Raw genomic sequence first — 24,465 nt, 5'->3', positions numbered from 1 at the left:
CGAGCCCGCCTGCCGTGACTACTGAAGCCTGCATGCCTAGAGCCCCATGCTCCGCAATGAGAAGCCCGAGCACCGCAACGAAGAGTAGCCCCCGTTCGCCGCAACTAGAGAAAGCCCGCGCTCATCAACGAAGACCCAACATGGCCAAAAATAAATATATATATTTTTTAAAAATTAGCAAATACACAATGCAAGACTGTTAACTGCAGTCACCAAGCTGTACTTTATAACCCCAGACTCGTTCATCTTTTTCTAAAAAATTAATTTATTATCTATTTTTGGCTGCACCAGGTATGAGTCGCAGCACGCCGACTTCTTAGTTGTGGCATGCAAACTCTTAGTTGCGGTATGCATGTGGGATCTTAGTTCCCGACCAGGGATCGAACTTGCGCCCCCTGCATTGGAAGCACGGAGTCTTAACCACTGGACCGCCGGGGCAGTCCCCCAGCCTCCCTCTTAAAAGGACCCTTATGATGATGTTTAGGGTCCACCCGGATAATCCAGGACCATCTCCCTGTCTCCAGATCCTTAACTGAATCCCATCTGCAAAATCTCCTTTGCCACGTGAGGGAATGTAGTCACAGGGCCCAGGGATCAGGTCGTGGACATCTCTGGGGGTCGGCCTGCCACACGGTTCCCCAACATGGCCGGGGAGCCCCAGGACAGGGAAAGCAGCAGGCTTCTTGCTTCTGCTGGCTGAACAGAACACGACATGGGGGTAAAACTCTGGCACGTGGGCGGGGGGAGATGAAAGATCCCCACAACCTGGTTCTCTCCAAGCCGAGCAAGCGTGGTGAGTGCATCTCTGACAACCCAGACAGGCCTTGTCCGAGGCACTGGGTACAGACCTTCAGGTCCGGCCCTGTCCCGTTCACGCCCTTGGGAGCAAAGCAAAGAAGGGGCCGAGAAGGTCACACAGAGACTCCAGAGTTGTTTAGCTGCTGAAAAATAAACACACACACACACACACACACACACACACACAACCTGGACTTAGCTGCAGGTAAAATTTATTAAGGCAACACTGAAGCCCCACCAGGCAGGCCTCACCCCCTTCAGCTCTAGAATGAGTATCAGCTGCTCTGCCCCTACCCCCATCCCCAGGAGGCCCACTTCACAGAAGTCCAAGTCCCTTAGCTCAAGGCTGATATCCAGGAGCCTTGATGTAGAAAAAGGAGTGGATGTAAGAACTATATTCCTGGTTTTGGAGGAAGAAAAAAAAAAGTTTTGGAACCTTCTAGAAAAAAGAAATTTTTTTTCCTGGAAATCTCGTCCTAATGATCGCTGTGATGCTCGGGACATGCTTCCTCCAAGCTCAGACAGGGTGAGGGACTGGTTGGTTCTGAGGACCTCGGTTTCCCAAGGTGGCAGCTGAGGTGAGCTGGGAAGGGTTAGAGACGTGTGTTCCCAGTGAGGGGTCCCGGGCCCTAGGAGCCTCCCTCCTGCTTCTCCTATTTCTTCTCTTCTGGGGCCTTCTCAGTGATTCCGGGGGCGAAGGGTCCCACCAGCCACGTGATGGGTGTGTTTTGGGCCACATACTCCACCACGTGGTCGAGGGCCTCTCGGGCCCTTGCCACCTGCCCGCGGCTCTGTGTCAGGATGCTGCTGGACAGGTCCTTGAAGGAGTGGATGCCGGAGAAGGTGGCTTGGAGGTCCTCCACCTGGCGGCGAGCCTGCAGCGCCTGATCCTTGACGTGGGCTGGCAGCCCCTGGAGGCTGGAGCCCAGCGAGGCGCAGGTGGTCTGCAGCTGCTGGGCGACGTCACGGAACATGGTGAGCGTATGGGACTCAACCTGCTGAGAAGGGGTGGAGGGTGATCATCAGGGCCCTCTGAGCTGGGGGGTAACTGGACCCAAAGCCCGGAAAAGAGAAAATGGGGGTTCTACCGCCCACCTTGGGGAAAACCTTTCCCCAGGAGAGGATGTCGAGCACAGGTGGTTCAGAATATGGGCTCTTTGGGGCTTCCCTGGTGGCGCAGTGGTTGAGAGTCCACCTGCCGATGCAGGGGACACGGGTTCGTGCCCCGGTCCGGGAAGATCCCACATGCCGCGGAGCGGCTGGGCCCGTGAGCCATGGCCGCTGGGCCTGCGCGTCTGGAGCCTGTGCTCCGCAACGGGAGAGGCCACAACAGTGAGAGGCCCGTGTACCGCAAAAAAAAAAAAAAAAAAAAAAAAAAAAGAATACGGGCTCTTTGAGTTTCGAACTGTGTGAGATAATCACTGATCAAATTGAAAAACAGGTATAGAAAAAAAAAACAGGTATAGACATTTTTCCAAAGAAATACGCAGATGGCCAAGAAGCATGTGAAAAGATGTTCAACGTCGTTAATCATCAGGGAAGTGCAACTCAAACCCACAGGCAGATACCCCCTCACCCCCATGCTGGGGAGAAACTGGAACCCTCGTATCTTGTGGTGCAGTCACTTTGGCAGATGGTCTAGCAGTTCCTCAAAATGGTAAACTGTAGAGTTACCATATGAACCAGCAACTCCACTAGGCATCCACCCAAGAGAAACGAAAATACACGTCCATGCAAAGACTTGTACACAGAGGCTCAAAGGGGTGTTATTCACGGTAGCGGAAAGTGGAGACAACCCAAATGCCCATCAACTGGCAAATGGAGACACAAAAGGTGGTCCATCCACACACGGGCACATCTCTCAGCCATAAAAAGGGGTGAAGCACCGACACTCAGTACAACGTGGATGGACCCTGACAACACGATGCTCAGTGAGAGAAGCCGGACACAGGACACACAGGGTGTGATTCTGTTTACATGAAATGTCCACAGAGACAAAGTACATTTGTGGTTGCCAGGAATGGAGGAGGGTGTGGAAACGGGGCCTGACTGCTATTGGGGAGAAGATCCCCTTTGGGGGTGATAGGGATGCTCTGAATTACAGTGATAGTCACACAACCCATGAATTGTGTAATTTACATGGGTCAATTGTACAGTATGTGAATTACAGCTCAAAACTTTTTTAAAGTACAAGATTCTGACTTTTATATCTCCATAAAATTGTTTTTGTTGTTTTTTTTTGCGGTACGCGGGCCTCTCACCGTCGCAGAGCACAGGCTCCAGACGCGCAGGCTCAGCGGCCATGGCTCACGGGCCCAGCCGCTCCGCAGCATGTGGGATCTTCCCGGACCGGGGCACGAACCCGCGTCCCCTGCATCGGCAGGCGGACTCTCAACCACTGCGCCACCAGGAAGCCCAAATTGTTTTTTTTTTTTTTTAAGTTTAAAAAAATGAGAAGGTGTGGAAGAACTTTCTAGGCAGAAGTTGTAAGCAGTGGGGGAGACTGCAGTTGAGGTCGGGTCCTTGAAAATTCCCCGGGGCCGGGGAGGAGATCAAAGCAGGCTGGGAGGCAAGACTTTGCCCTGAGCCTGCTCACCTGAGGACTCTGGCTTTGGACCTGGCAGGGAGGTGCCAACAGAATCAATATCTATTTTCTGGCTGCTGCGTTCAGCAGTTGACGGGGGAAGGGAGACGGTTTTCCGCGGTTGGGGTCTGAATGCTGAACAGTTTTGCATTTATAGAGACATTCACCATACCTTATAAATATTATTTTTTAGCACTTACTATGTGCCTTACATGTCAATGTGTGTGTGTGTGTGTATAAAATAACTCACATACCAGAAAATTCACCCTTTTAAGTGTACATGTTTTTAGTACGTTGACCAGGTTCTGCAACACATTTGTTTGTCCATCATCTGTTGATGGACATTTGGGCCGTTCCCACTTTTTTGGCTGACGTGACTCATGCTGCTGTGAACATGCGTGTTCATTTCACCTTAACAACCTGGCAGTCGGTCCTATATCCCATTCACAGATGGGGAAATCGAGGCCCAGAGAGGTAAAGCTGAGAAGCTATTGTGCTAGGATATTATGAGTCCTTGAGAGAGAGGGACTATGGTTCAAACTGAGGCGTGAGAATCGTCTAAGGCACTGATTCAGTGAAAGCTTAGATGAGTGACAGCACAGGTGGCAAAAGTCAGGGCTCGTTCAAGAGGCCAATGCCTGGGATAGATTGGAGGGGCCAGAGCACGTTAGTGAGAAGCTGACACTCAGAACCGGGCAGGTGAATTTGAAGGATGTGACGGGACACTGGCATGGGGCAGGGAAGGAGTCAGGACTCAAGTAAATGGGACATGGCTTAGAATTCAGCAGGTTGAGACCCATCACTATCAGGCGTCCCATGGTTCAGAAGCAACGCCTATACCCAAGAGTGGAAAATCCAGGCAGGCTTCCTGGAGGAGGTGTCATCAGGTCCCGAAGGCAGTTAATGGGAGGCGAGGCTGGGGAAAGCGTTCCGAGCAGCTAGGTCCATCAAGCAGAGGTGGGGAGAGGGAAGTCAGGGCCCCAGGTATCCCATGCTCCCCCACGGTGGGTACCTCTGGCTTGGCTGCATCCTCCTCTGGGCCCTGGAGCTGCTTCTGGTTCCAGCTGAGCCACATCTGGTGTAGTTTCTCCTGACCCTCCACTAGCTTCTGGTCGACACCCTGCTTGACGGTTTCCATCTGGAGCAGAGAGAGAGAGGGTGGCTGCCTTGGCCCTTGACCAAAACCAGCACAGCGCATGGGAATCCACAGGAATCCTAGATGTGGCATTCCAGAGGGAGCGGGGGTGGTCCTTTCATCTGAGATGGGGAGAGAAGGGGGAGGCATGCTGCTTTTCTCAGAGTGTTTCCACAGGCTGTGGGTTTCAGGGTCACCAACATGCTTGTGCCCTGTGCGGTACTTGCAAAGAAAGTGGCCACAGATTCTCTGCAGCTCCTCCCATCTTGCCTGTTTCTCCCCACCACCACCACCACCACCCGGCCCTGCAAGTGGGCCTGGCCACGTGACGGGCTTTGACCAATGGGACACAAGCAGATGGAGCGCAAGCAGAGGCTTAAAAAGCACTTGCAATGGAATATTTTACTCAGTCTTAAAAAGGAACGAGATTCTGACACTCACTACAACATGGATGGACCTGAGGACATGATGGCTCAGTGAGAGAAGCCAGACACAGAAGGACAAATGCTGTCTGATTCCACTCACAGGAGGTCCTGGAGGAGTCACATCCATTGAGAAAGGAAGTAGATGGTGGGGGCCACGGGCTTGGGGAGGGGCTAAGGAGTGAGTGTTTCATGGGGACAGTTTCAGTTTGAGAGGATGAGAAAGTTCTGGGGATGGACAGTGGGGATGGTTGTACGACAATGTGAAGGTACTGAATGCCACTGAACTATACACTTAAAATCGGTTAAAAATTGGTTAAAATGTGTTTTACCACAATTAAAAATTTTTTTAAAAAAGAGAGAGGAGATAATACTGAGTAGAAGCTAAGCAAACAGGGAAAGAAATTAGAAATTTCCCTCTTTAGAGAACAGAAAAATTTAAAACTTCAGGGGGGCAGGATTTGACTGCAAAGAAGCAGGAGGGAACTTTTTGGGGTGATGAACATGTTCCACATCTTGATTGCAGTGGTGGTTACATGTCTGTTTATATTTGTAAAATTCCTCAAACTGTATACTTTAAAAGGGGTGATGTTCATTGTATGTAAAATGTAAGTTATACCTCAAATAAAACTGACTTTAAACAAACAAAAAAAGTGCTCATCCCGAGTGCCACAACTAGAGAGAAGCCCGCGCACCGCAACGAAAGATCCCGCGTGCCGCAAAGACCCAACACAGCCAAAAATAAATTAAAAAAAAAAAGTGCTCACGTGTTCCCGCTGTACCTGGATCCCTAAGGCCACAGCCAGGGGAGAGCCTGAGGTACCCTAATGGAGGAGGAGACCACACCGAGAGACCCAGCCTCCAGCCAACCTGTCATGGGCTGAACTGTGTCCCCTCCAAATTCACCGGTTGGAGCCCTGACCCCCAGGACCTCAGGATGTGACTGTATTTGGAGATGGGTCTTTAAAGAGGTAATTAAGTTAAAATGAGGTCCTTAGGGTGGGCCCTAATCCTATATGACTGGTGTCCTTATAAAAAGGGGATATTAGGACACAGACATGCATGGAGGGATGACCAGGTGAGAACACAGAGAGAAGACAGTCGTCTACACACCAAGGAGAGAGGCCTCAAAAGGAACCACCGTGCCAACACCTTGATCTTGGACTCCCAGCCTCTAGAACTGTGAGGCATAAACGTCTGTGTTTAAGCTGCCCAGTGTGTGGGACTTTGTTACAGCAGCCCCAGCAAACTCATCCAGGGCCATGGCCCCGTGAGCGAGCCCAGGCGGATGTGTGGGGAGGAATAAGCCACTAGGCTGCGGAGGGGTTTGTTGGCACACACACTGCTGGCCAGCGCCCCCATCACCGCGGGCCTCACCAGGCTGAGCGTCTGTGAGAGCTGTAGCAGGGCCTCCTGGGCCCTCTGCCTGGTGTTCTGCAGTTTTCCCAGAGAGTGTTCGTAGGCACGCTGGCGCAGCCTCTCTGACAGGGAGCCCAGACGCACAAAGTAGCTCTGTTCCTGCCGCTGCTGGGCCACTGAGGCGATGTCGAAGCCCTCCAGGGACGTGGCGAGGCGGGCTGCGGGGGGAAGACAGGAGAAGCACTGTGAAGGCCGAGTTTGTGCCCCGGGTCTGCAAGTGTAAAAGGATTTCCCTGCCTTGGTTTTCCCCATCTGCAAAATGGGTATGATAGGGACTGAATATCCCAGGATTAAGAGGCCTTATACTACGGACTTCCCTGGCAGTCCAGTGGTTAAGACTCCACACTTCCAACGCAAGGGGCACGGGTTCGATCCCTGGTCAGGGAACTAAGGGGATTCCACATGCTGTGAGGCATGGCAAAAAAAAAAAAAAAAAGGCCTGAGACTGGCGTGAGAGTCTGAAAACTACGGCCCTCGGGACAACCCGACCCATGAATACAACCATCTATGTTTATTATATGTTGTCTATGGCTGCTCTCAAACAACAGAGGTGGCCTCTGGAATATGTGGCTTCTTAGCCTGCAGAGATTAAAATATTCATTATCTGGTCCTTTACAGAAAAAAGTTTGCCAATCCTGCCTGTATTAGCGCCTAACATATATTAATAGTGGCCAATCTTTCACAATGTTCTAGGTGCTTTGCGGGCATTCTTGTTAAATCCTAACAGTTCTAAGAGGGAGACACTGTTATCCCATTTTTACAGATGGGGAAACGGGGACTCAGAGAGGTTAAGCAATTTGCCGAAGGTCACACAGCTGGGACGTCACAAATCAGGATTTGAAGCCAGGCCCCACGTTCTTAACCACGATACTTGACGGGAGGAGAAGTCTGAGCCATAGGAGAACCATCTTCACAGCCGTTAAGGGAAAGTCCGGACTATCTAGTCCAGAAAATACTCATAAAGTTACAAGGCAACAGGATGGAAATCCACCTGTCTTGATAATTTGATCCTATCTTATCCTGCTCCCTTTAGACTTTACTATAGTAGTGATAAAAGTTTGAGCTTTGTAAGTAACCCGATCTGAGTTTAAATCCGGTCCTAATAAATCACTGGCTTTGTAAGGCCCTATGGCAGGGTCTGCAAACTATAGACCCTGGGCTGAATGCCACCTGCCTTTATCAATAAAGTTTTATTGACACAAAATCACAACCATTCATTTACCTACTGTCTATGCTTTTGTGCTACAATGGCAGAATTGCATAGTTGCGACAGAGACTGTATGGCCCAAAAAAGCCAAAATTATTTATTACCTGGCCTGTCAAGAAAATGCTTGTGGCCCCCTGGATGCAGAAGTGATTTGGCCAATAAGCCTCAGTTTCCCGAAATCTGGGGAATTCCCTGGCAGTCCAGGAGTTAGGACTCCGAGATTTCACTGCCTTCAGAAAGGCATGCAAATGAACGAGTGTTTAGCTATTCTTATTACCTATTTGTAGTTTATCTGTTTATAGTAAGTGATAAAGTTCCCTTTCTAAAAGAATCTGGCAAAGTTGATTGAAAGAATAGCAAATAAACAGAACAGGGAGTACACATGACCAAGATAACGCAAGAAATGTGCTCTGGTCAGGCAGGAACAGTGGGGCTGGTCTGATGAGTGAGATCTCCACTTTAGCCACCTAAATATGCCTCTCCTTTGGATTGGGCACTGTTCCAGAAATGAAAGAAAGAAGAAAATCACGCAACAAAATCCCACATGGTGCCATCGACCCCTTGCTCAATCAAGGTAAGACTTCAGTCAGGGGAATTCGGTTGTTTCTATTGATAAAAAGAAATTTTCACATATTAAGATATAGATAGGGAAGTCATTCTGGCTTATACCTGAGTTAACTTGAATTTGATGCTACCTAAAATAGCCTTTTTGTGGCCTATCAAACCTACATCGTACATCTGCTTCAATTATTAAAGAAAAGGGCACATTGGCCAGAAGTAAAGAATGTCCATGTTCAAAATCAAGATTAAATGCCTCCCTTCCTGGGACACCAAAATGCTGGTCCTCCTTTGATGATAAGATTCCTTCCTAGGTGCCAAGGCCATACTGACTCATGTACATGCTGGTCTGTTCCTTTTTTTCTTTCTTTTTTTGAAATCTTGAAGAAATGTAACCCTGACTTGTTTAATGTTTTTTGTTCTGACAAGATAAAAAACTGCTGAAAAGTCTGCTTCTCAGGAGCAGTTTCTCAGTTATCTGGGAAGCAGGCTTCCGGGGTATAGTCCTCCGTTTGGCTCAAGTTAAACTCTTTTCTCTTATTATTGGCTGTTTATTGATTTTCGTTGACACTATAAACATTAAAAATTTTGGAAGAACATACTCTTATCCAGGGATTAATAAACTTTTTCTGTAAGAGGCCAGTTCAGTCAATATTTTCAGCTTTGCAGGCTCTGCTGTGCAATCATCAACTCTGCCATTGGTATTCAAAAGCAGCCATAGAGTAAATGTAAATGAGTGGGCGTGGCTGTGTGCCAATAAAAGTTTATTTACAAAAGCAGGCGGTGGGCCGGAGATGGCCTGGAGATAGTCTAACATAATCGGCTGGGGGACAAGGATGTCACAGAAGGGTCATTTCATGATGACATTTTAAAAACTGAACAAAATAGATAACCAACAAGGACCTACGGTATAGCACAGGGAACTATATTCAATATCTTGTAGCAACCTATAATGGAAAAGAATCTAAAAAAAAATAGATATAACTGAATCACTTTGCTGTACACCTGAAACTAACACAACATTGTAAATCAACTAAATTTCAATTTAAAAAAGTATTTTAATTAAAAAAATGAATTACAAAAAGATTAAAAAAATTAAAAACTGAACAAAACCCCCAAACACCTGGGACATTTAGAGGCAGCGAAAATAAAAGCTGGCATCTTGGGAAAAACAGACTCTGCCCCATTCTCCCACCAAAGGCAGGTTTGCAAAGACTAAACCCAAACCAGCAACATTTTGAACCCATCCTAATGGCCAGAACTTCTCCACGGCCCTCTGGGAACCCGGGAGCTCTGCCCTTGGAAGTGAAAGCAGCTTTGTTATTTAGGCCAAGGATGTCTGACAGAGCCTAGGCATGTCAGAGCAAGCCGGCAGGGCCCCTGGAGGGGGCGGTGCCCTTGGCAAAGGGGAGAACTGGGAGAGAGGGGGAGCAGGGCTCTGCTCCCGCCCCGAGCCCACGAGTAATATCCTAGCTCTAACATGGCACCTTTACTCACAGACCTCCCCAGTACCTCAAGCACCACTGTGCAGTGATTTCACCCTTAGTGGACGGACACAAAGGAAAGCGGAAAGTCAAAGCTGCTCAGACAGATCTGTTCTCTGAAGTGGCTCCCAGGCTTGCTTCACAACCTGCCTCCCAGCAAACTCTGCTTCTCCCCCTACTTTTGGGGGCCAAGACCCATAGCCAAGTGTGACTTGGTCTGAGCACTACAAGAGGCCAGCAGGCACTGAACTTGGGATACAGGACGAAAGACATCAGCCAGGTCCCTTCCTTCAAGAGGTTTGGAGTCAGGTTTTGAAAACACAAAGGACAAGCATCACCTATGCTCAAGCCACACGCTGCAGGGCTTAAGATCCTTTGCCTGGAACGTCGCCCCACTGGGAACACCATCCCATCCTGCCCCACCAGGAACATCACCCCACCTAGAACATCGAGTTTCTCCAGGGGGCAAGGGACCATGACTTTCTGCCGAGGATTCCCAGGGAGAATCATGGGGTCTCAGAGTCAGCTCAAGGAGGGCTCCAAGCAATCGAAAATAATAGGACAAGTGAAGCGTCAATAAAATAAATACCTCGGATCGCAATACGTCGTGTTAATCTTCGTGTTCAAACCTATGATGTAAAGACTCACTACGCACTCTTGGAGGGTGCTGGTGAACCAGCCTGTGATGCCACAATAAATAAAAAGGGGGAACGTTAACTACTTGCCCTGCTTTTCCTCTATAAACCGTACCTTGGGGTAATCAAGATTGCAACAGAGAACTTTGTCCATGGAAGTTTTCCAGCTAACAGCTAGAACAGTGACACGTTGCAATCCCAACGGGAAAAGAGATTAGAGATAATGATTAGGAGCTGTCTACCCATGAGGGAATCACGATTCCTTTTTTTTTTTTTTTTTGGCTGCATCACGTGGCTTGTAGCATTCCCCGACCAGGGATCGCACCCGCGCCCTCGGCAGTGAAAGCGTGGAGTCCTAACCACTGGACCGCCAGGGAATTCCCATGATTCCCTTTATATGAAGTTCTAGAACAGGCAAAGCACTGGTTCTCACCTGGGGGTGATCCTGCCCCCAGGGTATACTGGGTGATGTCTGGGGACATCTGTGGTTGTCACAATTGGGGGTGCTCCTGGCATCGAGTGGGTGGGGTCAGGGAGGCCGCTCCACACCCCACAGTGCCCAGGACAGCCCCCCACAGAGGATGACCTGGCTCCAATGACAGTTGGGAAACCCTGATCTAGTCTGTCATCAGTTCTTTCCAGTCATCCCAAATATTTGGCATCTCATTCAAACAAACCAGCTCTAGCTAAAGTTGGCCGGAGCCGAGAGGCTGCTCCCTTTGGACGGAGCATGGTGTCTGGTTACACGTGGCCCTCGTGGGCCTTTGCTGCTGTGGGCACTGGAGTCTGAAGCCGCTGGCCCGGATGGAAGTTCCCGGTACGTGTGCAAAGGAAGGCCGTCTCTAGAAGGCGGGGTCAAGGCCAACCCCAAGAGCCATGGGTATGAGACCATGAGTAAGACTGGCTGCTTTGTCTCAACACTTTTATCCCCAGTTTGTCTATTTCTCTTTATTCCTACCACCACCTGGTCCAGCCCCATCACAGCTCACCTGAACCCGGATTCCCCTGGCTCCCACCCTCTCCTCACCGGGAGTCTATCCTCCCAAAAGCAGCCACCAGAGGGTGTGAGTGAGTACCGAGTCAGGCCCCGCCGCCCCCGCCCCCTGCCCACAGCCCTCCAGGGTCCCACCTCCCTGGGGTAATAGCCCAAGTCCTCCCTGTGGTCCACAAGGCCCTTTACGACCTGCCCGGTCCCCTCCCTGCCCTCCCCTCCTCCCTCTCTCCCCCTCGCTCACTGCTCCAGACACACAGGCCTCCTTGCTGTCCCTCCAACACACCAGGTACGCCCCTGCGCCCGGGTCTGTGTTCCCTATGTCTCTGCCCTGACATCTGCACAGCTCATTCCCTCCCTCCATGCACGACAGGGCAAAGTCACCTCCTCAGAAACATCTCCTTAAATCTGATTTCTGTACATGTTAGACTTTAGGGTCTATGAAGGCAGAACTTTGTTCACTGACGTATCCCTAGGACCTAGAGAGGGCTTGGCATACAGCCAGTGCTCAAGGAACATTTGAACAAACAAATATATACCTAGGGTTGGGGGGGGAATGATAGAGAAGAGTTTGAGTGATTTTATTTGGGGATTTCGGCACCTGCTAAGTGCCAGGCCCCGTTCTAGACTCAGAAAGGACACAGCTTCTGCTTTGAGGAACTGACGACCAGTGCTGAAGAGAAAAATCAGAGCCGGGCCTGGGGGTAGGTTTCAGGACACAACATGCATGAGGGACGGTGCAATTTTAGAGGCCTTATTGGGAGGTGGCATTTGAGCACAGAGCTGGAGGTAGAAAGAACGAGACATCTGGATGTCAGGGCAGAGTTCCTGGTAGAAGAAACAGCCAGTGCAAAGGCCCTGGGGTGGAAACATGGTCCAGGATAGGCAAGAAGGCTAGTGTGCCTGGAGTAGAATGAATGAGGGCAAGCAGGTAAGTACAAGGGAGCTTCCAGGAGGATTTGGGCTTTTACCCACGGGAGGTGGGAGGCTTGGAGGGGCCTGACTTGAGTGCTCACAGGCACCCTCTGGAGGCTGCTTCAGGGAGGACAGGCACCACAGACCAGGGCAGAGGGAACCGAGCTGTTACAGGTGGGCTAAGATAGACGGGAAGAGGGGGCAGGGATGAGATGACAGCATGTGATGGACTGACTCCTGGTGGCTGAGAGGGACCACACGTCGGGTGGTCTGGGGAAGGGTCCCAGCCCTGTGGGCTGCACTCACCAAGCTCAGCGTCCGTCATGGGCAGGTGGTTGTCTACCCACTCCTCCGATTTGCCCAGCACCGTGTCCATCCCGCTCAGCACCATCTGGCCCACGCGGGAGCCCATGACCGAGTGGACGCCACTGGTCAACATGGACTTGGTCATGTCCACGCCACTCTGCACAGCACCCCGGGTCACCTCCACCGCCTCAGTCACCCGGGAGGCCATGGTGTCCCTGGCGCTGGACACGGTGTTGGACACAGCTTCTCGGGCTCCCGACACTTTGGACGACACGAGCTCCTTGGTGTCTGCCAGGACCTACGAGAAAGGACAGCATCAGTATCTCCGTCCTCCCTTTGTACCTGGGTACCCCCACCTTGCACCCTGGGCCTAAGGGAGGAGTTCCAGCTCCAGGATGACCCTGAAGGGTGAAAGCAGTTAAGATCATGTGCTCTGGAGCCGGACAGCCTGGTTAGAGTCCTTGGCTTGATATATCCTAGCTGTGTGGCCTTAAGCAAGTCACTCGACCTCTCTGGGCCTCCACCTCTTCTCCCCATGGTGTTATGGGCTGAAGAGTGTTGAAGCGCTAACCCCCAGAACCTCAGAATGTGACTGTATTTGGAGATGAGACCTTTAAAGCAGTAATTAAGGTAAAATGAGGCCATTAGAGTGGATCCTAATCCAGTCTGACTGGTGTCCTTATACAAAGAGATTAGGACACAGACACGCACAGAGGGATGACCACGTGAGGACACAGGGAAAAGATGGCCATCTACAAGCCAAGGAGAGGAACCCCGGAGAAACCAGCCCTGCCGACACCTCGTCTCGGAATTCCACCCTCCAGAATTGTGCAAGCATGAATGTCTGTTGTTAGGGGTAATTGTTACAGCAGCCCTAATCGGCTAAATCACAGGGTCAGAACAGTGCTTGGCTCAGGCACTGAACCTGTGTGACACCGGAAACTAGCGACATCCCTAGAAGGGACCACTCCAATCCTGTACTAAGAACTGCAATCCTGTTTGAACAGGCAATCAGTATGTTAAGTCCCTCAGGACAGCACTACTCATCCAGGGTGTTTCTGCCCCCAGGGAACATTGGGCATTGTCTGGGGACATCTGTGGTCATCACAACTTGCAGGGGGAGGGGCTCCTGGCATTGAGCAGGTGGGGGCCAGGGATGCTGCTCAACACCCTACAGCTCCTGGGATGGCCCCCCACAGAGAATGACTGGCCCCAGTGTCAGTGGTGCTGAGGGAGAGGGACCCCGTTTTAGAGTGAGACGCTCAGAGCTACACTAAAGCAACAGGAGGGGAATTCCCTGGTGGTCCAGTGGTTAGGACTCCGTGTTTCACTACCGAGGGGGCAGGTTCAATCCCTGGCTGGGGAACTAAGATCCCACAAGCCACATGGTGCGGTCAAAAAAAACCCCAAAAGCAGGGCTTCCCTGGTGGCACAGTGGTTAAGAATCTGCCTGCCAATGCAGGGGACACGGGTTCGAGCCCTGGTCTGGGAGGATCCCATATGCTGCGGAGCAACTAGGCCCGTGTGCACCACAACTGCTGGGCCTGCTCTCTAGAGCCCACGAGCCACAACTACTGAAGCCCACACGCCTAGAGCCCATGCTCCGCAACAAGAGAAGCCACCGCAATAAGAAGCCCGCACACCACAACGAACAGTGGCCCCCGCTCACCACAACTAGACAGAGCCCGCGTGCAGCAACGAAGATCCAATGCAACCAAAAAAAAAAAAAAACAACCCAGGGGCTTCCCTGGTGGCACAGTGGTCGAGAGTCCACCTGCCGATGCAGGGGACACGGGTTCGTGCCCCGGTCCAGGAAGATCCCACATGCCATGGAGTGGCTGGGCCCGAGAGCCATGGCCGCTGAGCCTGCGCGTCTGGAGCCTGTGCTCCGCAACGGGAGAGGGCACAACAGTGAGAGGCCCGTGTACCGCAAAAAAAAAAAAAAACAACAACAACAAAACCCCAAAAAACCCAAAAACAAACAAACAAAAATAAAGCAACAGGAGGGATTTTATGCACATGCCCAAATAACCAAACGTTTTGTCTCCATTAACTGCCAATTTAACACGTTGACGACCTTAAACTCCCCATAGTGAACTGTTGACGTGCCCAAAACATCAGAGCATTTTGTGGACCCCGAAGCTCGTATCAAGACGTTAAGAACCAACACTCAGTGGCGGGCGATAAATTGGGTGATTGGGATTGACGTATACACATTACCATATATAAAACAGATAACTAGTAAGGACCTACTGTATAGCACAGGGAACTCTACTCAGTACTCTGTAATGGCCTATATGGGAAAAGAACCTAAAAAAGAGTGGATAAATGTATATGTATAACTGATTCACTTTGCTGTGCCCCTGAAACTAACACAACATTGTAAATCAACTATACTCCAATGAAAATTAATTAAAAAAAAAACAAAAAACCAACACTTAGTACGTTCTCGGCCTTCAGGTGATGAACCCACTTCAGCAAATCTCCAAGACACAAGAGTGTACACATTCCCCAGAAGAGAAAGCAAGGCCAAGAGAGGCTGAACAGATTGTGTTGAGGGCTGTCGGAGCAGAGCCTGAATTTTAACCTGGTATTTTGATTCTCCTGACTGTAACCTTGACTGGTTAAAAGGGGTAAGCAACTTTCTCCAGGAAAGGCCAGACGGTAAATATTTTCAGCTTTGCAGGCCAGAGGGTCTCTGTCCCAACGACTCGAACCTGCCGGTGTTCAGGCAAAAGCAGCCATAGACGATGTGTAAGCCACTGTTTGCGGCTGTGTGCCAATAAAACATTATTTACAAAAACAGGCAGAAGGCCAGATTTGCCCTCCTCTGGACTAGCTTTGCATTGCATCCTCCGAGAAGCTGCTTCAGCACACAGTGGGTACTGGTTGATCCATGCCTGGTGTTCTTGAATCTAAGTCTTTAAATAGATCTCTACCCACAGAGCACTCTGGAAAGTTAAAAACCATGCCCCCTCCCATCCTACCCTTCTAAGCTGGCGCCCCTCTTAACACCTAAACCCTCCTATTCATGGGAATCAGTCACTTTTTGGGGGGGAGAGGGCACGGTTGTCAGATTCGAACACCAGCCCTAAGCTCACTGAGCACACAGTGGGGCTGTCACGTAGCTCACACTGGCCCGGGTTCAAATCCCAGCTCTGACAACACTGTTGTCCCACAGGACCAGGGAGAGCTACCTCATTCTGAAGGGGAACCTCACAAGGCCCAGAATCAGGAGAGCCTCCCACGATGGGAATTCCCTGGCGGTCCAGTGGTTAGGACCTGGGGCATTCATTGCCAAGGGCCTGGGTTCAGTCCCTGGTTGGGGAGCTTAGATCCTACAAAATGCAAGGCAGGGCCAAAAAAAAAAAAAAGAAGAAGAAGAGAGCCTCCCAGGAAGTCAGGGGCTCAGAGCAGCCGCTCTGTTGGACAACCTTGTCCAATGTCACCCTGAGCTCATCCCGTCTATAAACAGAAGGAATGCTGGCCTGGTGACACCGGCAGGACAGGAGGAGAATGCAAGCACTCAGCCCTAAGGAGGTGGCTCCTGGGCGATGATTCTCCATCCTTCTTTGGATGTGGCCGTTTTCACCTTCCACATGCCCAACTTGTTAACACCCTTTGTGGTAAGACATGGGCTCAGGTTCTGTTCCAGTGCTCCCCAGCCCACTCCACTTCTGTGTAACGGGGCTGCCCTTGGGGGACATGACATATCATGGTCCCTGGCCGACAGGAGGCGCTTGAGAGCTAGCGGGTGAATAAGCTGCCAGACAAAGTAGGTGGTCTCAGCAAAAAGCCTAAGGGAACCGGAGGAGTGGCTGGCGTGTCCCACTGCCCCCGACCAGGGAACACCTATTTCTGGTGGGAAGATTCTCAACGTGAACAGGTTTGCCTTAGTGTGGCACTTCCGTCCCACCAGGAAAAAGGGGCGATGAAGTACCTGAGTGTTTAATAAGCATCTCCTACATGCCAGGCTGTATGATGGGCACTTGGCACAGCAACAAAGCAGACAGTCTGTGCCCGCACCCCAGCTGGGGAGACAAATAAGCAGTTATGTAACACACTATCTGAAACGTGTTTTAAAAGTTAATGCATGGGGCTTCCCTGGTGGCGCAGTGGTTGAGAGTCCGCCTGCCGATGCAGGGGACACGGGTTTGTGTCCCGGTCCGGGAAGATCCCACATACCGCGGAGCAGCTGGGCCCGTGAGCCATGGCCGCTGAGCCTGCGCGTCCAGAGCCTGTGCTCCACAATGGGAGAGGCCACAACAGTGAGAGGCACGCGGACCGCAAAAAAATAAATAAATAAAAATAAAAAAAGAGAATAATCCCAATGTTAAAAAAAATAATTAAAATTAGTATTCAAGTTCCTCAGTCACACTCGCCACATTCTAAGGGCCCAGAAGCCACATATGGTTGTTGGTTTCCATATTGGATGGTGCACAGAAAGAAGGTGTACAGAAAAAGTTCTACTGGGCAGAGCTGAACTGGAAGGACCTTCTTTAAGAGAAGGGAAGGCCTCTGAAGAGGTGAGATTAGAACAGAGTCCCAGAAACCTGATCCATGAAGAAGGAACAGCAGGTGTAAAGATCCTGGGGTAGCACTGAGATGGGTGTGTTCACTGTATTTGCTTTCCCTGCTTCCCTGGCATGAAAGTTCCATGAGGGCAAGGACTCTGTTTCCATCACCGTGTCTGGTACCTATGGGCGCTGATGTGACTGAACAGGAGGATGGAGGCCAGCGCAGATGGAATGGAGCAAGTGAGGTGGGCAGGGAGGGCAGAGAGGCAGCGGGGCCAGATCTGGCGGGGCCATGAATAAGCCTTTGGCTTTTGCTCTGCACCAGGTGGGAGACACGAGGGGGTTTAGGGCCCATCTGGCTGGTGTTCAGAATGCTCCTGCAGCTGCCTGGTGGGGGTCTGGGGACAGACAGAGGAGGGGTCAGGGAGGAAGCTGTCCCACTCATCTGCTCTGGCTAAGGTGGGGCCATCTCCCCCCACCGGCGGCGGTCAGTCACCTTCTCCGGTGGCTGCTGCAAGATGGGCAGATTCTCCTCCAGTTTGTCCAGCCCCCTGTGGGCGTATTCACTGGCCGATGTGACTGCGGAGCAGCGGGGGCGGGGAGACAGACAGCTGATGTTACCGCGCATGCGCATCCCTCCAGGGTGGGCAGTTCCTCAGACCGCCGCCCCGCCTCCCCCCACCGCTGGGGAAATAGCCAGGAGGGGCGGGTCCAGGCTCTCCCAGGCTTCACTCACGCTGGGGCTCCAGTTTGGACAGGATGGGCTGCGCCCCGCTGACGGCGACAGCCGTGAGGGTCTTCACGCCCTTCTCGGCCGCGTCGCACACAGTCTTGACGTGGGGATGGCTCTCCTTGGTGGACATGTAGGTGGCGGACACCATGTGGCAGGTGGAGCTGATGAGCGGCATGCCGGCCACGCGGTCCACCACGCTGGGCTACGGGCAGGGCAGCTCAGGCCAGGGAAACAGCTCGCCTCCCCTCCCTCTGCACCCACGCGGTTGCACAAGTCAGGAACTCTGGGGTTCCGCCGGGCACTTCCTGTATCTTGGTCCCCACAGCCCACTTGTTTGAACATGACCTTGCCACCCACCGTGCGCCAGGCAGTGACATGACACAAGAACCCCATTGTCCTGGAGCTCAGAGTCTACAACTGAAGCCAGGAAACTACGGACCCCTGGGGGCGAAGTCCCGTCCACCGCCTGATTTTTTTCTTCTTGCCTGTTTTTTTTTTCCTAGCAGCACTATTGAAATCTAGTTCACACGTCATAAAATTTCACCATTTTGAAATGCACCAAGTCAGAAGTTTTTAGTGTATTCACAAGGTTGTGCAACATACACTGTCTAATTCTAGAACTTTTTCATCACTCCAAAAAGAAACCCTGTCCCCACTGGCTGTCACGCCCCTGCCTCCCAGCCCCTGATAACCATGAATCCACTTTCTGTCTCTGGATTTGCCTGTTCTGGACATTTCACACCAATGGAATCATACATGTGGCCTTTTGTGTATGGCCTCTTTCACCGAGTAACATTTTCAAGGTTCACCCACGTAGTAGCGTGTCTCAGTGCTTCATTTCTTTTTTAAAAAAAGTGTGGCAGGGCTTCCCTGGTGGCGCAGTGGCTGAGAGTCCGCCTGCCAATGCAGGGGACACGGGTTCGTGCCCCGGTCCTGGAAGATCCCACATGCCGCGGAGCGGGTGCGCCAGTTAGCCATGGCCGCTGAGCCTGCGCGTCCGGAGCCTGTGCTCCGCAACGGGAGAGGCCACAACAGTGAGAGGCCCGCGTATCGCAAAAAAAAAAAAAAGTGTGGCAAAATACACATAACTTAAAATTTACCATTCAAATCATTTTTAAGCGCACATCTCAGTGGTATTAAGTACATTCACACTGTCGTGCAGCCATCCCCACCATCATCCCCAGAACTTTCTCATCTTCCCAAACTGAAACTGTCCCCATGAAACACTCACTCCCCAGCCCCTCCCCCAGCCCCTGGCCCCCAACCATCTACTTCCTGTCTCTGTGGCTTTGAATCCTCTAGGGACCTCCTGTGAGTGGGATCACACAAGATTTGTCCATTTGTGTCTGGCTTCTCTCACTGACCATATCTTCAAGGTTTATCCACATTGCATTGTGTGTCAGTACTTCATTCTGTTACATGGCTGAAAAATATCCTACGCTACCTGGTTTTGTAAATAAAGTTTTATTGGCACATGGCCACACCCATTCATTTACATATTGAATATGGCCACTCTTACCCTACAAGAACAGAACTGAGTACTCAGGACAGGCCTTCTGAGCCTCGGTTTCCAATCCATAAAATGGGAAGTCATTTCTGTCCTGAAGGAGTTGCAAAGATGACCCATGTGAAGACGCAGTCAGAAGACTTAACTCTCACAGGGGCTATTTGTAGAATTTGTTTTAGCTCACTTAATCGCCAGTCCCAGGAGATTGGGAATATTATTCCAACATTATGGAAGGGTAAACTAAGGCATGGAGAGGCTAAGGAAGTCACCCCCACCCAAGATCACAAAACAAGCCAGTGGCAAAGCTGGACCTTGGACTCAGGCAGTCCTCCAGGGTTTGCCCAGGAGGTCTCTTCAGAAATTAATGACAAACTTACCACACAATCCAGCAATTCTGCTCCTAAGATTCTACCCTAGAGATAGGAAAACACACGTCCACATAAGACTTGTACACGAATGTTTGCAGCTGCCTTATTTACAATGGCCAAGAAGTGGAAACAACCCAAATGTCCATCAGTTGGTGAATGGATAAAGAAAATGTGGTCTAAAGCATGTTTTTAAAAATATATAGTCTCCAAATGGCTAACAGGTACAAGAAAAGATTCTCCACATCACAGATCATTAGGGAAATGCAAGTCAAAACTACAATGAGCTACAGCCTCACACTCCGCACTCGCTGGGATGGCTACTATCAAATGAACAGAAATTAGAAAGTAACGGTGAAGATGTGGAGGAATTGGAACCTTTGAATGATGTTGGTGGGAATGCAAAATGGTATGGCCATTATGGACAACATTATGGTGATTCCTCAAAAAACTAAAAGTAGGGACTTCCCTGGTGGCACAGTGGTTAAGAATCTGCCTGCCAATGGAGGGGACACAGGTTTGAGTACTGGTCCGGGAAGATCCCACATTCTGCGGAGCAACTAAGCCCGTGTGCCACAACTACTGAGCTTGTGCTCTAGAGCCCGTGTGCCACAACTACTGAAGCCTACGCGCCTAGAGCCTGTGCTCTGCAACAAGAGAAGCCACCGCAATGAGAAGCCCGCGCACTGCAACGATGAGTAGCCCGTTTGCCGCAACTGGAGAAAGCCCGTGGGCAGCAACGAAGGCCCAACACAGCCAAAAATAAATACATTAACAAATTTATTTTTAAAAAGGCACTTCGGACAAGATCTACAGCATGGAAGAACCTTGAGGACATTATACTCAGTGAACTAAGTCAGACACAAAAGGACAACTACTGTATGATTCCACTTACGTGGTACCTAACACAGAAGGTTCTACTTTTATGAAATGATTCCACTTATTCTACTTATATGAGATGTCCAGAAAAGGTAAATCCATCAGCAGGAAGCAGATTAGTGGTCGCCAGGGGCTGGGGGAGAGGGGAATGGGCGTGACTATTAATGGATATGGGGTTTTGATTTGGGGTAATGAAAAAGTTCTGGAATTAGATAGTGATGATGGTTGTACACTGTGAATATACTTACTGCCACTGACCTACACACTTCAAAACAGTTAAAATAGTATATTTTTATGTTATGTGTATTTTACCACAAGTTTAAAAAAGGAACACGATAATTAATAAGAACCTAATGTACAGCACAGGGAACTCTACTGAATATTCTGTAAAGACTTAAATGGGAATAGAATCTAAAAAAGAGGGGATATATGTATACGTATAACTGAATCACTTTGCTGTACACCTGAAACTAACATAACATTGTAAAAATAACTACACTCCAATAAAAATTAATTTTAAAATAAAAATAAATTAAAAAGGAACAAAGCACCACAGATATTACAATGCAGATGAACCTCAAAAAGATTACGCTCAGTGAGAGAAGCCAGATACAAAAGGGTCTCGTAGTGTATGTTTTCATTTCTATGAAATGTCCAAAATAGGCAAATCCATAGAGACAGAACCCAGGGGTTCCCAGGAGGAGAGAAAATGGGGAGCGACTGCTAATGGGTATGGGGTCTCTTTGTGGGGAGATGAAAAAGTTCCGGTGTGGTGGTCATGGCTGCATAACTGGGCAGTTTACTAAAAAATCACTGAGTAGTACTCTTCATAAGGGTGAATTTTATGGTATGTGAATGATACCTAACTTTTAAAAAGCTGTTTATTAAAAGGGGCTTTTATTTAAACTGGGGAAAGGAGGTGAAATAGAAACTGGCTTCCTAAAAGGAGGACCCTAAGAGAACCTGCAGAGACAGGGAAGGTCTGCCTGGGGGGAGCCAGGCAGTTTCAAACAGAGCTGTACCCCTGCTCTCCCAAGAGCCCTTGGAATCCCCAGCTCTCCCACCTCCACCTATTAGAGGGGCACCTGTTAGGGGCTAGTATAATGGCTCTGCCCAACCCACTCAGAAGGGTGACTTTTGACCCACTCTTGACCCCCCCTCCCCTGTGCTGGCATCAGCTCCCTGCCAAGGTACCACCAGGTGGGAAGCCTCATCCCACAGATCTCAGAAATTCCTCACCTGCTGTACCGGTTCTTCCGCTGACACCTGGGCGCCGGCAGTGGCTTCTGTCTCGTTGGTAGACATTTCTCAGAAGCAGGCACTGTGAACAGAAGGACCAGTCAGGGTACAGCCCGCTCCTCTCTTCCCTCCAGGGGGATGTCCGGGTTCACACCTGCCCTCTGACCACCCCCGCCCCCAATTTCCTAGAGCCCTGCCTCTCAACTGTTGACACATACCTGTGAGCCTGTTCAAAACAGGTGCTGATCCAGCAGAGCAAAATCTAACAAGCTCCCAGCTGCTGCTCATGCAACTGATCCCGGGGGCCACACCTTAAAGGGCAAGGTCTGTGTGCGGCCCTCCAAGGGCTCACCTCTATCAATACTATGGTGCAAAACCCCTGCAGACGGCAATTTGTCGATTACTACTGGGTTTTAAGAGGCATCTTCCCTTTGACCCAGAAACCTCACTGCGGGGACAGTCCCACACTGGTACTGCCACGTGGACAGAGATGTGTGTACCTGTGTTGGCCACAGACACTGGACACAATCTGGTGGCCCAACAGAAGGGGACTAAAGGAAATAACAGTGGTAGCCCAGGGCAGTGGCTTAAGTGTGGAAGCTTACATGTAATTGACTGGGACCAAGATATTGTTAAGAGACAAAAGGTGTGAGTGGGGCTAAAGTTTTTGCTTGTATGTGACAGAATCTTTAAAGAGACACAAGAAACTGTTACAGTGGCCACCTTTCAGGGAGGAAGATCGGGTAGCTGGGGCAGGCCTCTGACTTTTGAGCCAGGTAGATAACATTACCTGTTCAAAAAAAAGTTAAGTTTTTTTTTTTTTTTTTTAAGTTAAATAAAAAAAAAAGAGAGAGACTATTCCTGGCCCCTCTGCAGACAGTCAAGTCAGTCTCAGGGATGTGGGGAAGGCAAGGGAGGCTCCCTGGGTGAATCTAATGCACACATTTGCAGGCAAGATGGCAGCCACAGGTACGCTCCATTTTCCTGGCCAAATGAGATGAGACACCTAGAGCATTGTCAGATTAGATTTCAGGAGTCCCAGCTCCACCCATGCTGTGCTATGTTGGGCAAGGAGCTTCCTCGCCCCTAGCCTCAGTCTTCTTATCTGTAAAATGGGGCTAAACCCGCCTTAAGTCTGGTTCTCCAGGTCCTTTTTTTTTTTTTGGCTGCACCACGCAGCATGTGGGATCTTAGCTGACCAGGGATCGAACTCATGCCTCCTGCAGTGGAAGCACAGAGTCTTAACCACTGGACTGCCATGGAAGCCAGCCCACCCCAGGTCATTCTGGGATAAGCCTGTGGTGAACCCCTGACCTTGAGTTTGAGCATTTCCTTCCAGACACCGTGTTTTGCTATCCCCCAAGTGGAACCCAGCAAACTGATGCTTTGAGAGCACCAGTTCTACAGTCCAAACTGGGTTCTAATCCCAGCTTTGCAACTCCCTAGCTGTGGGAGATTGGGAAGGCAGCACCCCCTCTCGCAGCCTCACTTGCCACGTCTATGAAATGGGGATAACCGTTCCTAGTACAGAGTCCCTGTAGACTGGAGGAGAGTCTGAAACGTAGCTTGGTGCCTGGCACACAGTAGGTGCTCAATAAACAGATCCATTTCACACCACTCTGCCTGCCACAAAGAAACGGGTGAAACTAGCCAGGATTGAGCTTCTGCTTGGTACAAAGGTGCCCCAACTGGGAAGTGGGGCAAGGAGGCACACCTACCCCTAGTGATCATCACCTGACCCCTGTTCTTCCCCTTACCTTCCCTGCAGCCTGAGCTCACCTGGGCAGCTCAGAGGTCCTCCCTCCCATCCCTTTTGTCCATCAACTCCTTTGGAAATGGTTTAACCAAGGACACCCATTGCAGATGTCAGCACCCCCATTAAAGTCCTTGGGGTCAGCAACCTGCCTGCAGCTGGCCCCAGCAGCGAGAGCAAGAACTGGCTGAAACTGGCTGGAGTCACGCAGTCGTCCAGCTGCAGCCAGGGAATGTGAAGATCCAACTTCCGAAGTTCCCAGGGACGGACCCCAGGCCTAGGCTCTGGTTTTACAAAGGTCCCAAGGACTCAGATAAGGGGGTAGGCCTTCCCACCACCACTTTGTGCAATCCACTGGCCATACCCACCCAGGAAAAGGGGGCGGGATTTGCCCCAAGACCTCGCCAGGGTCAGCTGGGTGGGTCAGAAGATCAAGGGAGGGGCCGAGTCCCCAGGCGGCAAAACTATTTGGAAGGGAAAGGGCTTTGCTAGGCAGAGGGACTGCCCCCTGGTGCGGGGAGGGAGGGGGCCCGCTCTGAAGACCCAGAGAGGGCGGAATTCCTGTGCGGAATGGGCTGTGGCTTGCCTCCGAAGTGCGTTTGCAAAGCAAGAGGATGTGGTTGGGACTGGAGACTTAACCCTCCCCCACCGCTTGATACTGCCACTTCTAGGGGGCTCTTTCGCGCACCCCACCCCGAAAGTCCTAGATATTGAGAGAAAGTCTGAGCCTGTTCCAGAAGTTGTACTTTTTTTGCGGGGGAAGGTGTGCTCAGCCCAGGCTGGATACCCTTCCCCAGGCCGCGAAGACAAGCAGAGCCCCCAGGAAGACCCTTCCTGCCCTTCCTCCTCTGGGGCACCCCAGGACTCGGTGGCCCCCGCCCCCACTTAATCGGGGGCCCTCGCCTCTCACCGTGGTCAACGGGACGTCCAGGGTACGGTGACCACTACTTCAAGGCCAGCTCCAAAACCGTCCTGGGCCAGCCCAAGGCAGGCTTTTATGCTTGGGGGCGGGCACCCG

The 24,465-nt window shown here is 50.8% G+C and overlaps 1 protein-coding gene across 3 annotated transcripts; it reads right to left on the bottom strand.

Annotated features, from left to right (window-relative positions):
• Positions 1–993: 993 nt before the first annotated feature.
• Positions 994–24,465, bottom strand: PLIN3 (perilipin 3). 3 transcript variants are annotated; one of them, XM_024745789.1, is made up of 8 exons: positions 24,358–24,465; positions 21,695–21,776; positions 17,708–17,906; positions 17,468–17,550; positions 12,455–12,752; positions 6,317–6,516; positions 4,395–4,520; positions 994–1,796 (listed from the first exon to the last, which is right to left on the bottom strand). In XM_024745789.1, exons 2-8 carry the CDS (start codon positions 21,758–21,760, stop codon positions 1,452–1,454), a joined length of 1,317 nt encoding a protein of 438 aa, XP_024601557.1. In that variant the 5' UTR covers positions 21,761–21,776; positions 24,358–24,465; the 3' UTR covers positions 994–1,451. The 3 variants fall into 3 exon arrangements, with proteins under 3 accessions (XP_024601557.1, XP_024601558.1, XP_024601559.1); XM_024745790.1 differs by having other exon boundaries at positions 1,452–1,793; XM_024745791.1 differs by having other exon boundaries at positions 1,452–1,796; positions 17,708–17,955; positions 24,358–24,372.

Source organism: Neophocaena asiaeorientalis, unplaced genomic scaffold (genome assembly GCF_003031525.2).
Source record: "Neophocaena asiaeorientalis asiaeorientalis breed wild unplaced genomic scaffold, Neophocaena_asiaeorientalis_V1.1 scaffold357, whole genome shotgun sequence".
In the NCBI taxonomy this organism is placed as follows: domain Eukaryota; kingdom Metazoa; phylum Chordata; class Mammalia; order Artiodactyla; family Phocoenidae; genus Neophocaena; species Neophocaena asiaeorientalis.
The sequence above is the reverse complement of the archived record's forward strand: the minus strand, read 5'-3'. Positions and strand labels throughout refer to the sequence as shown.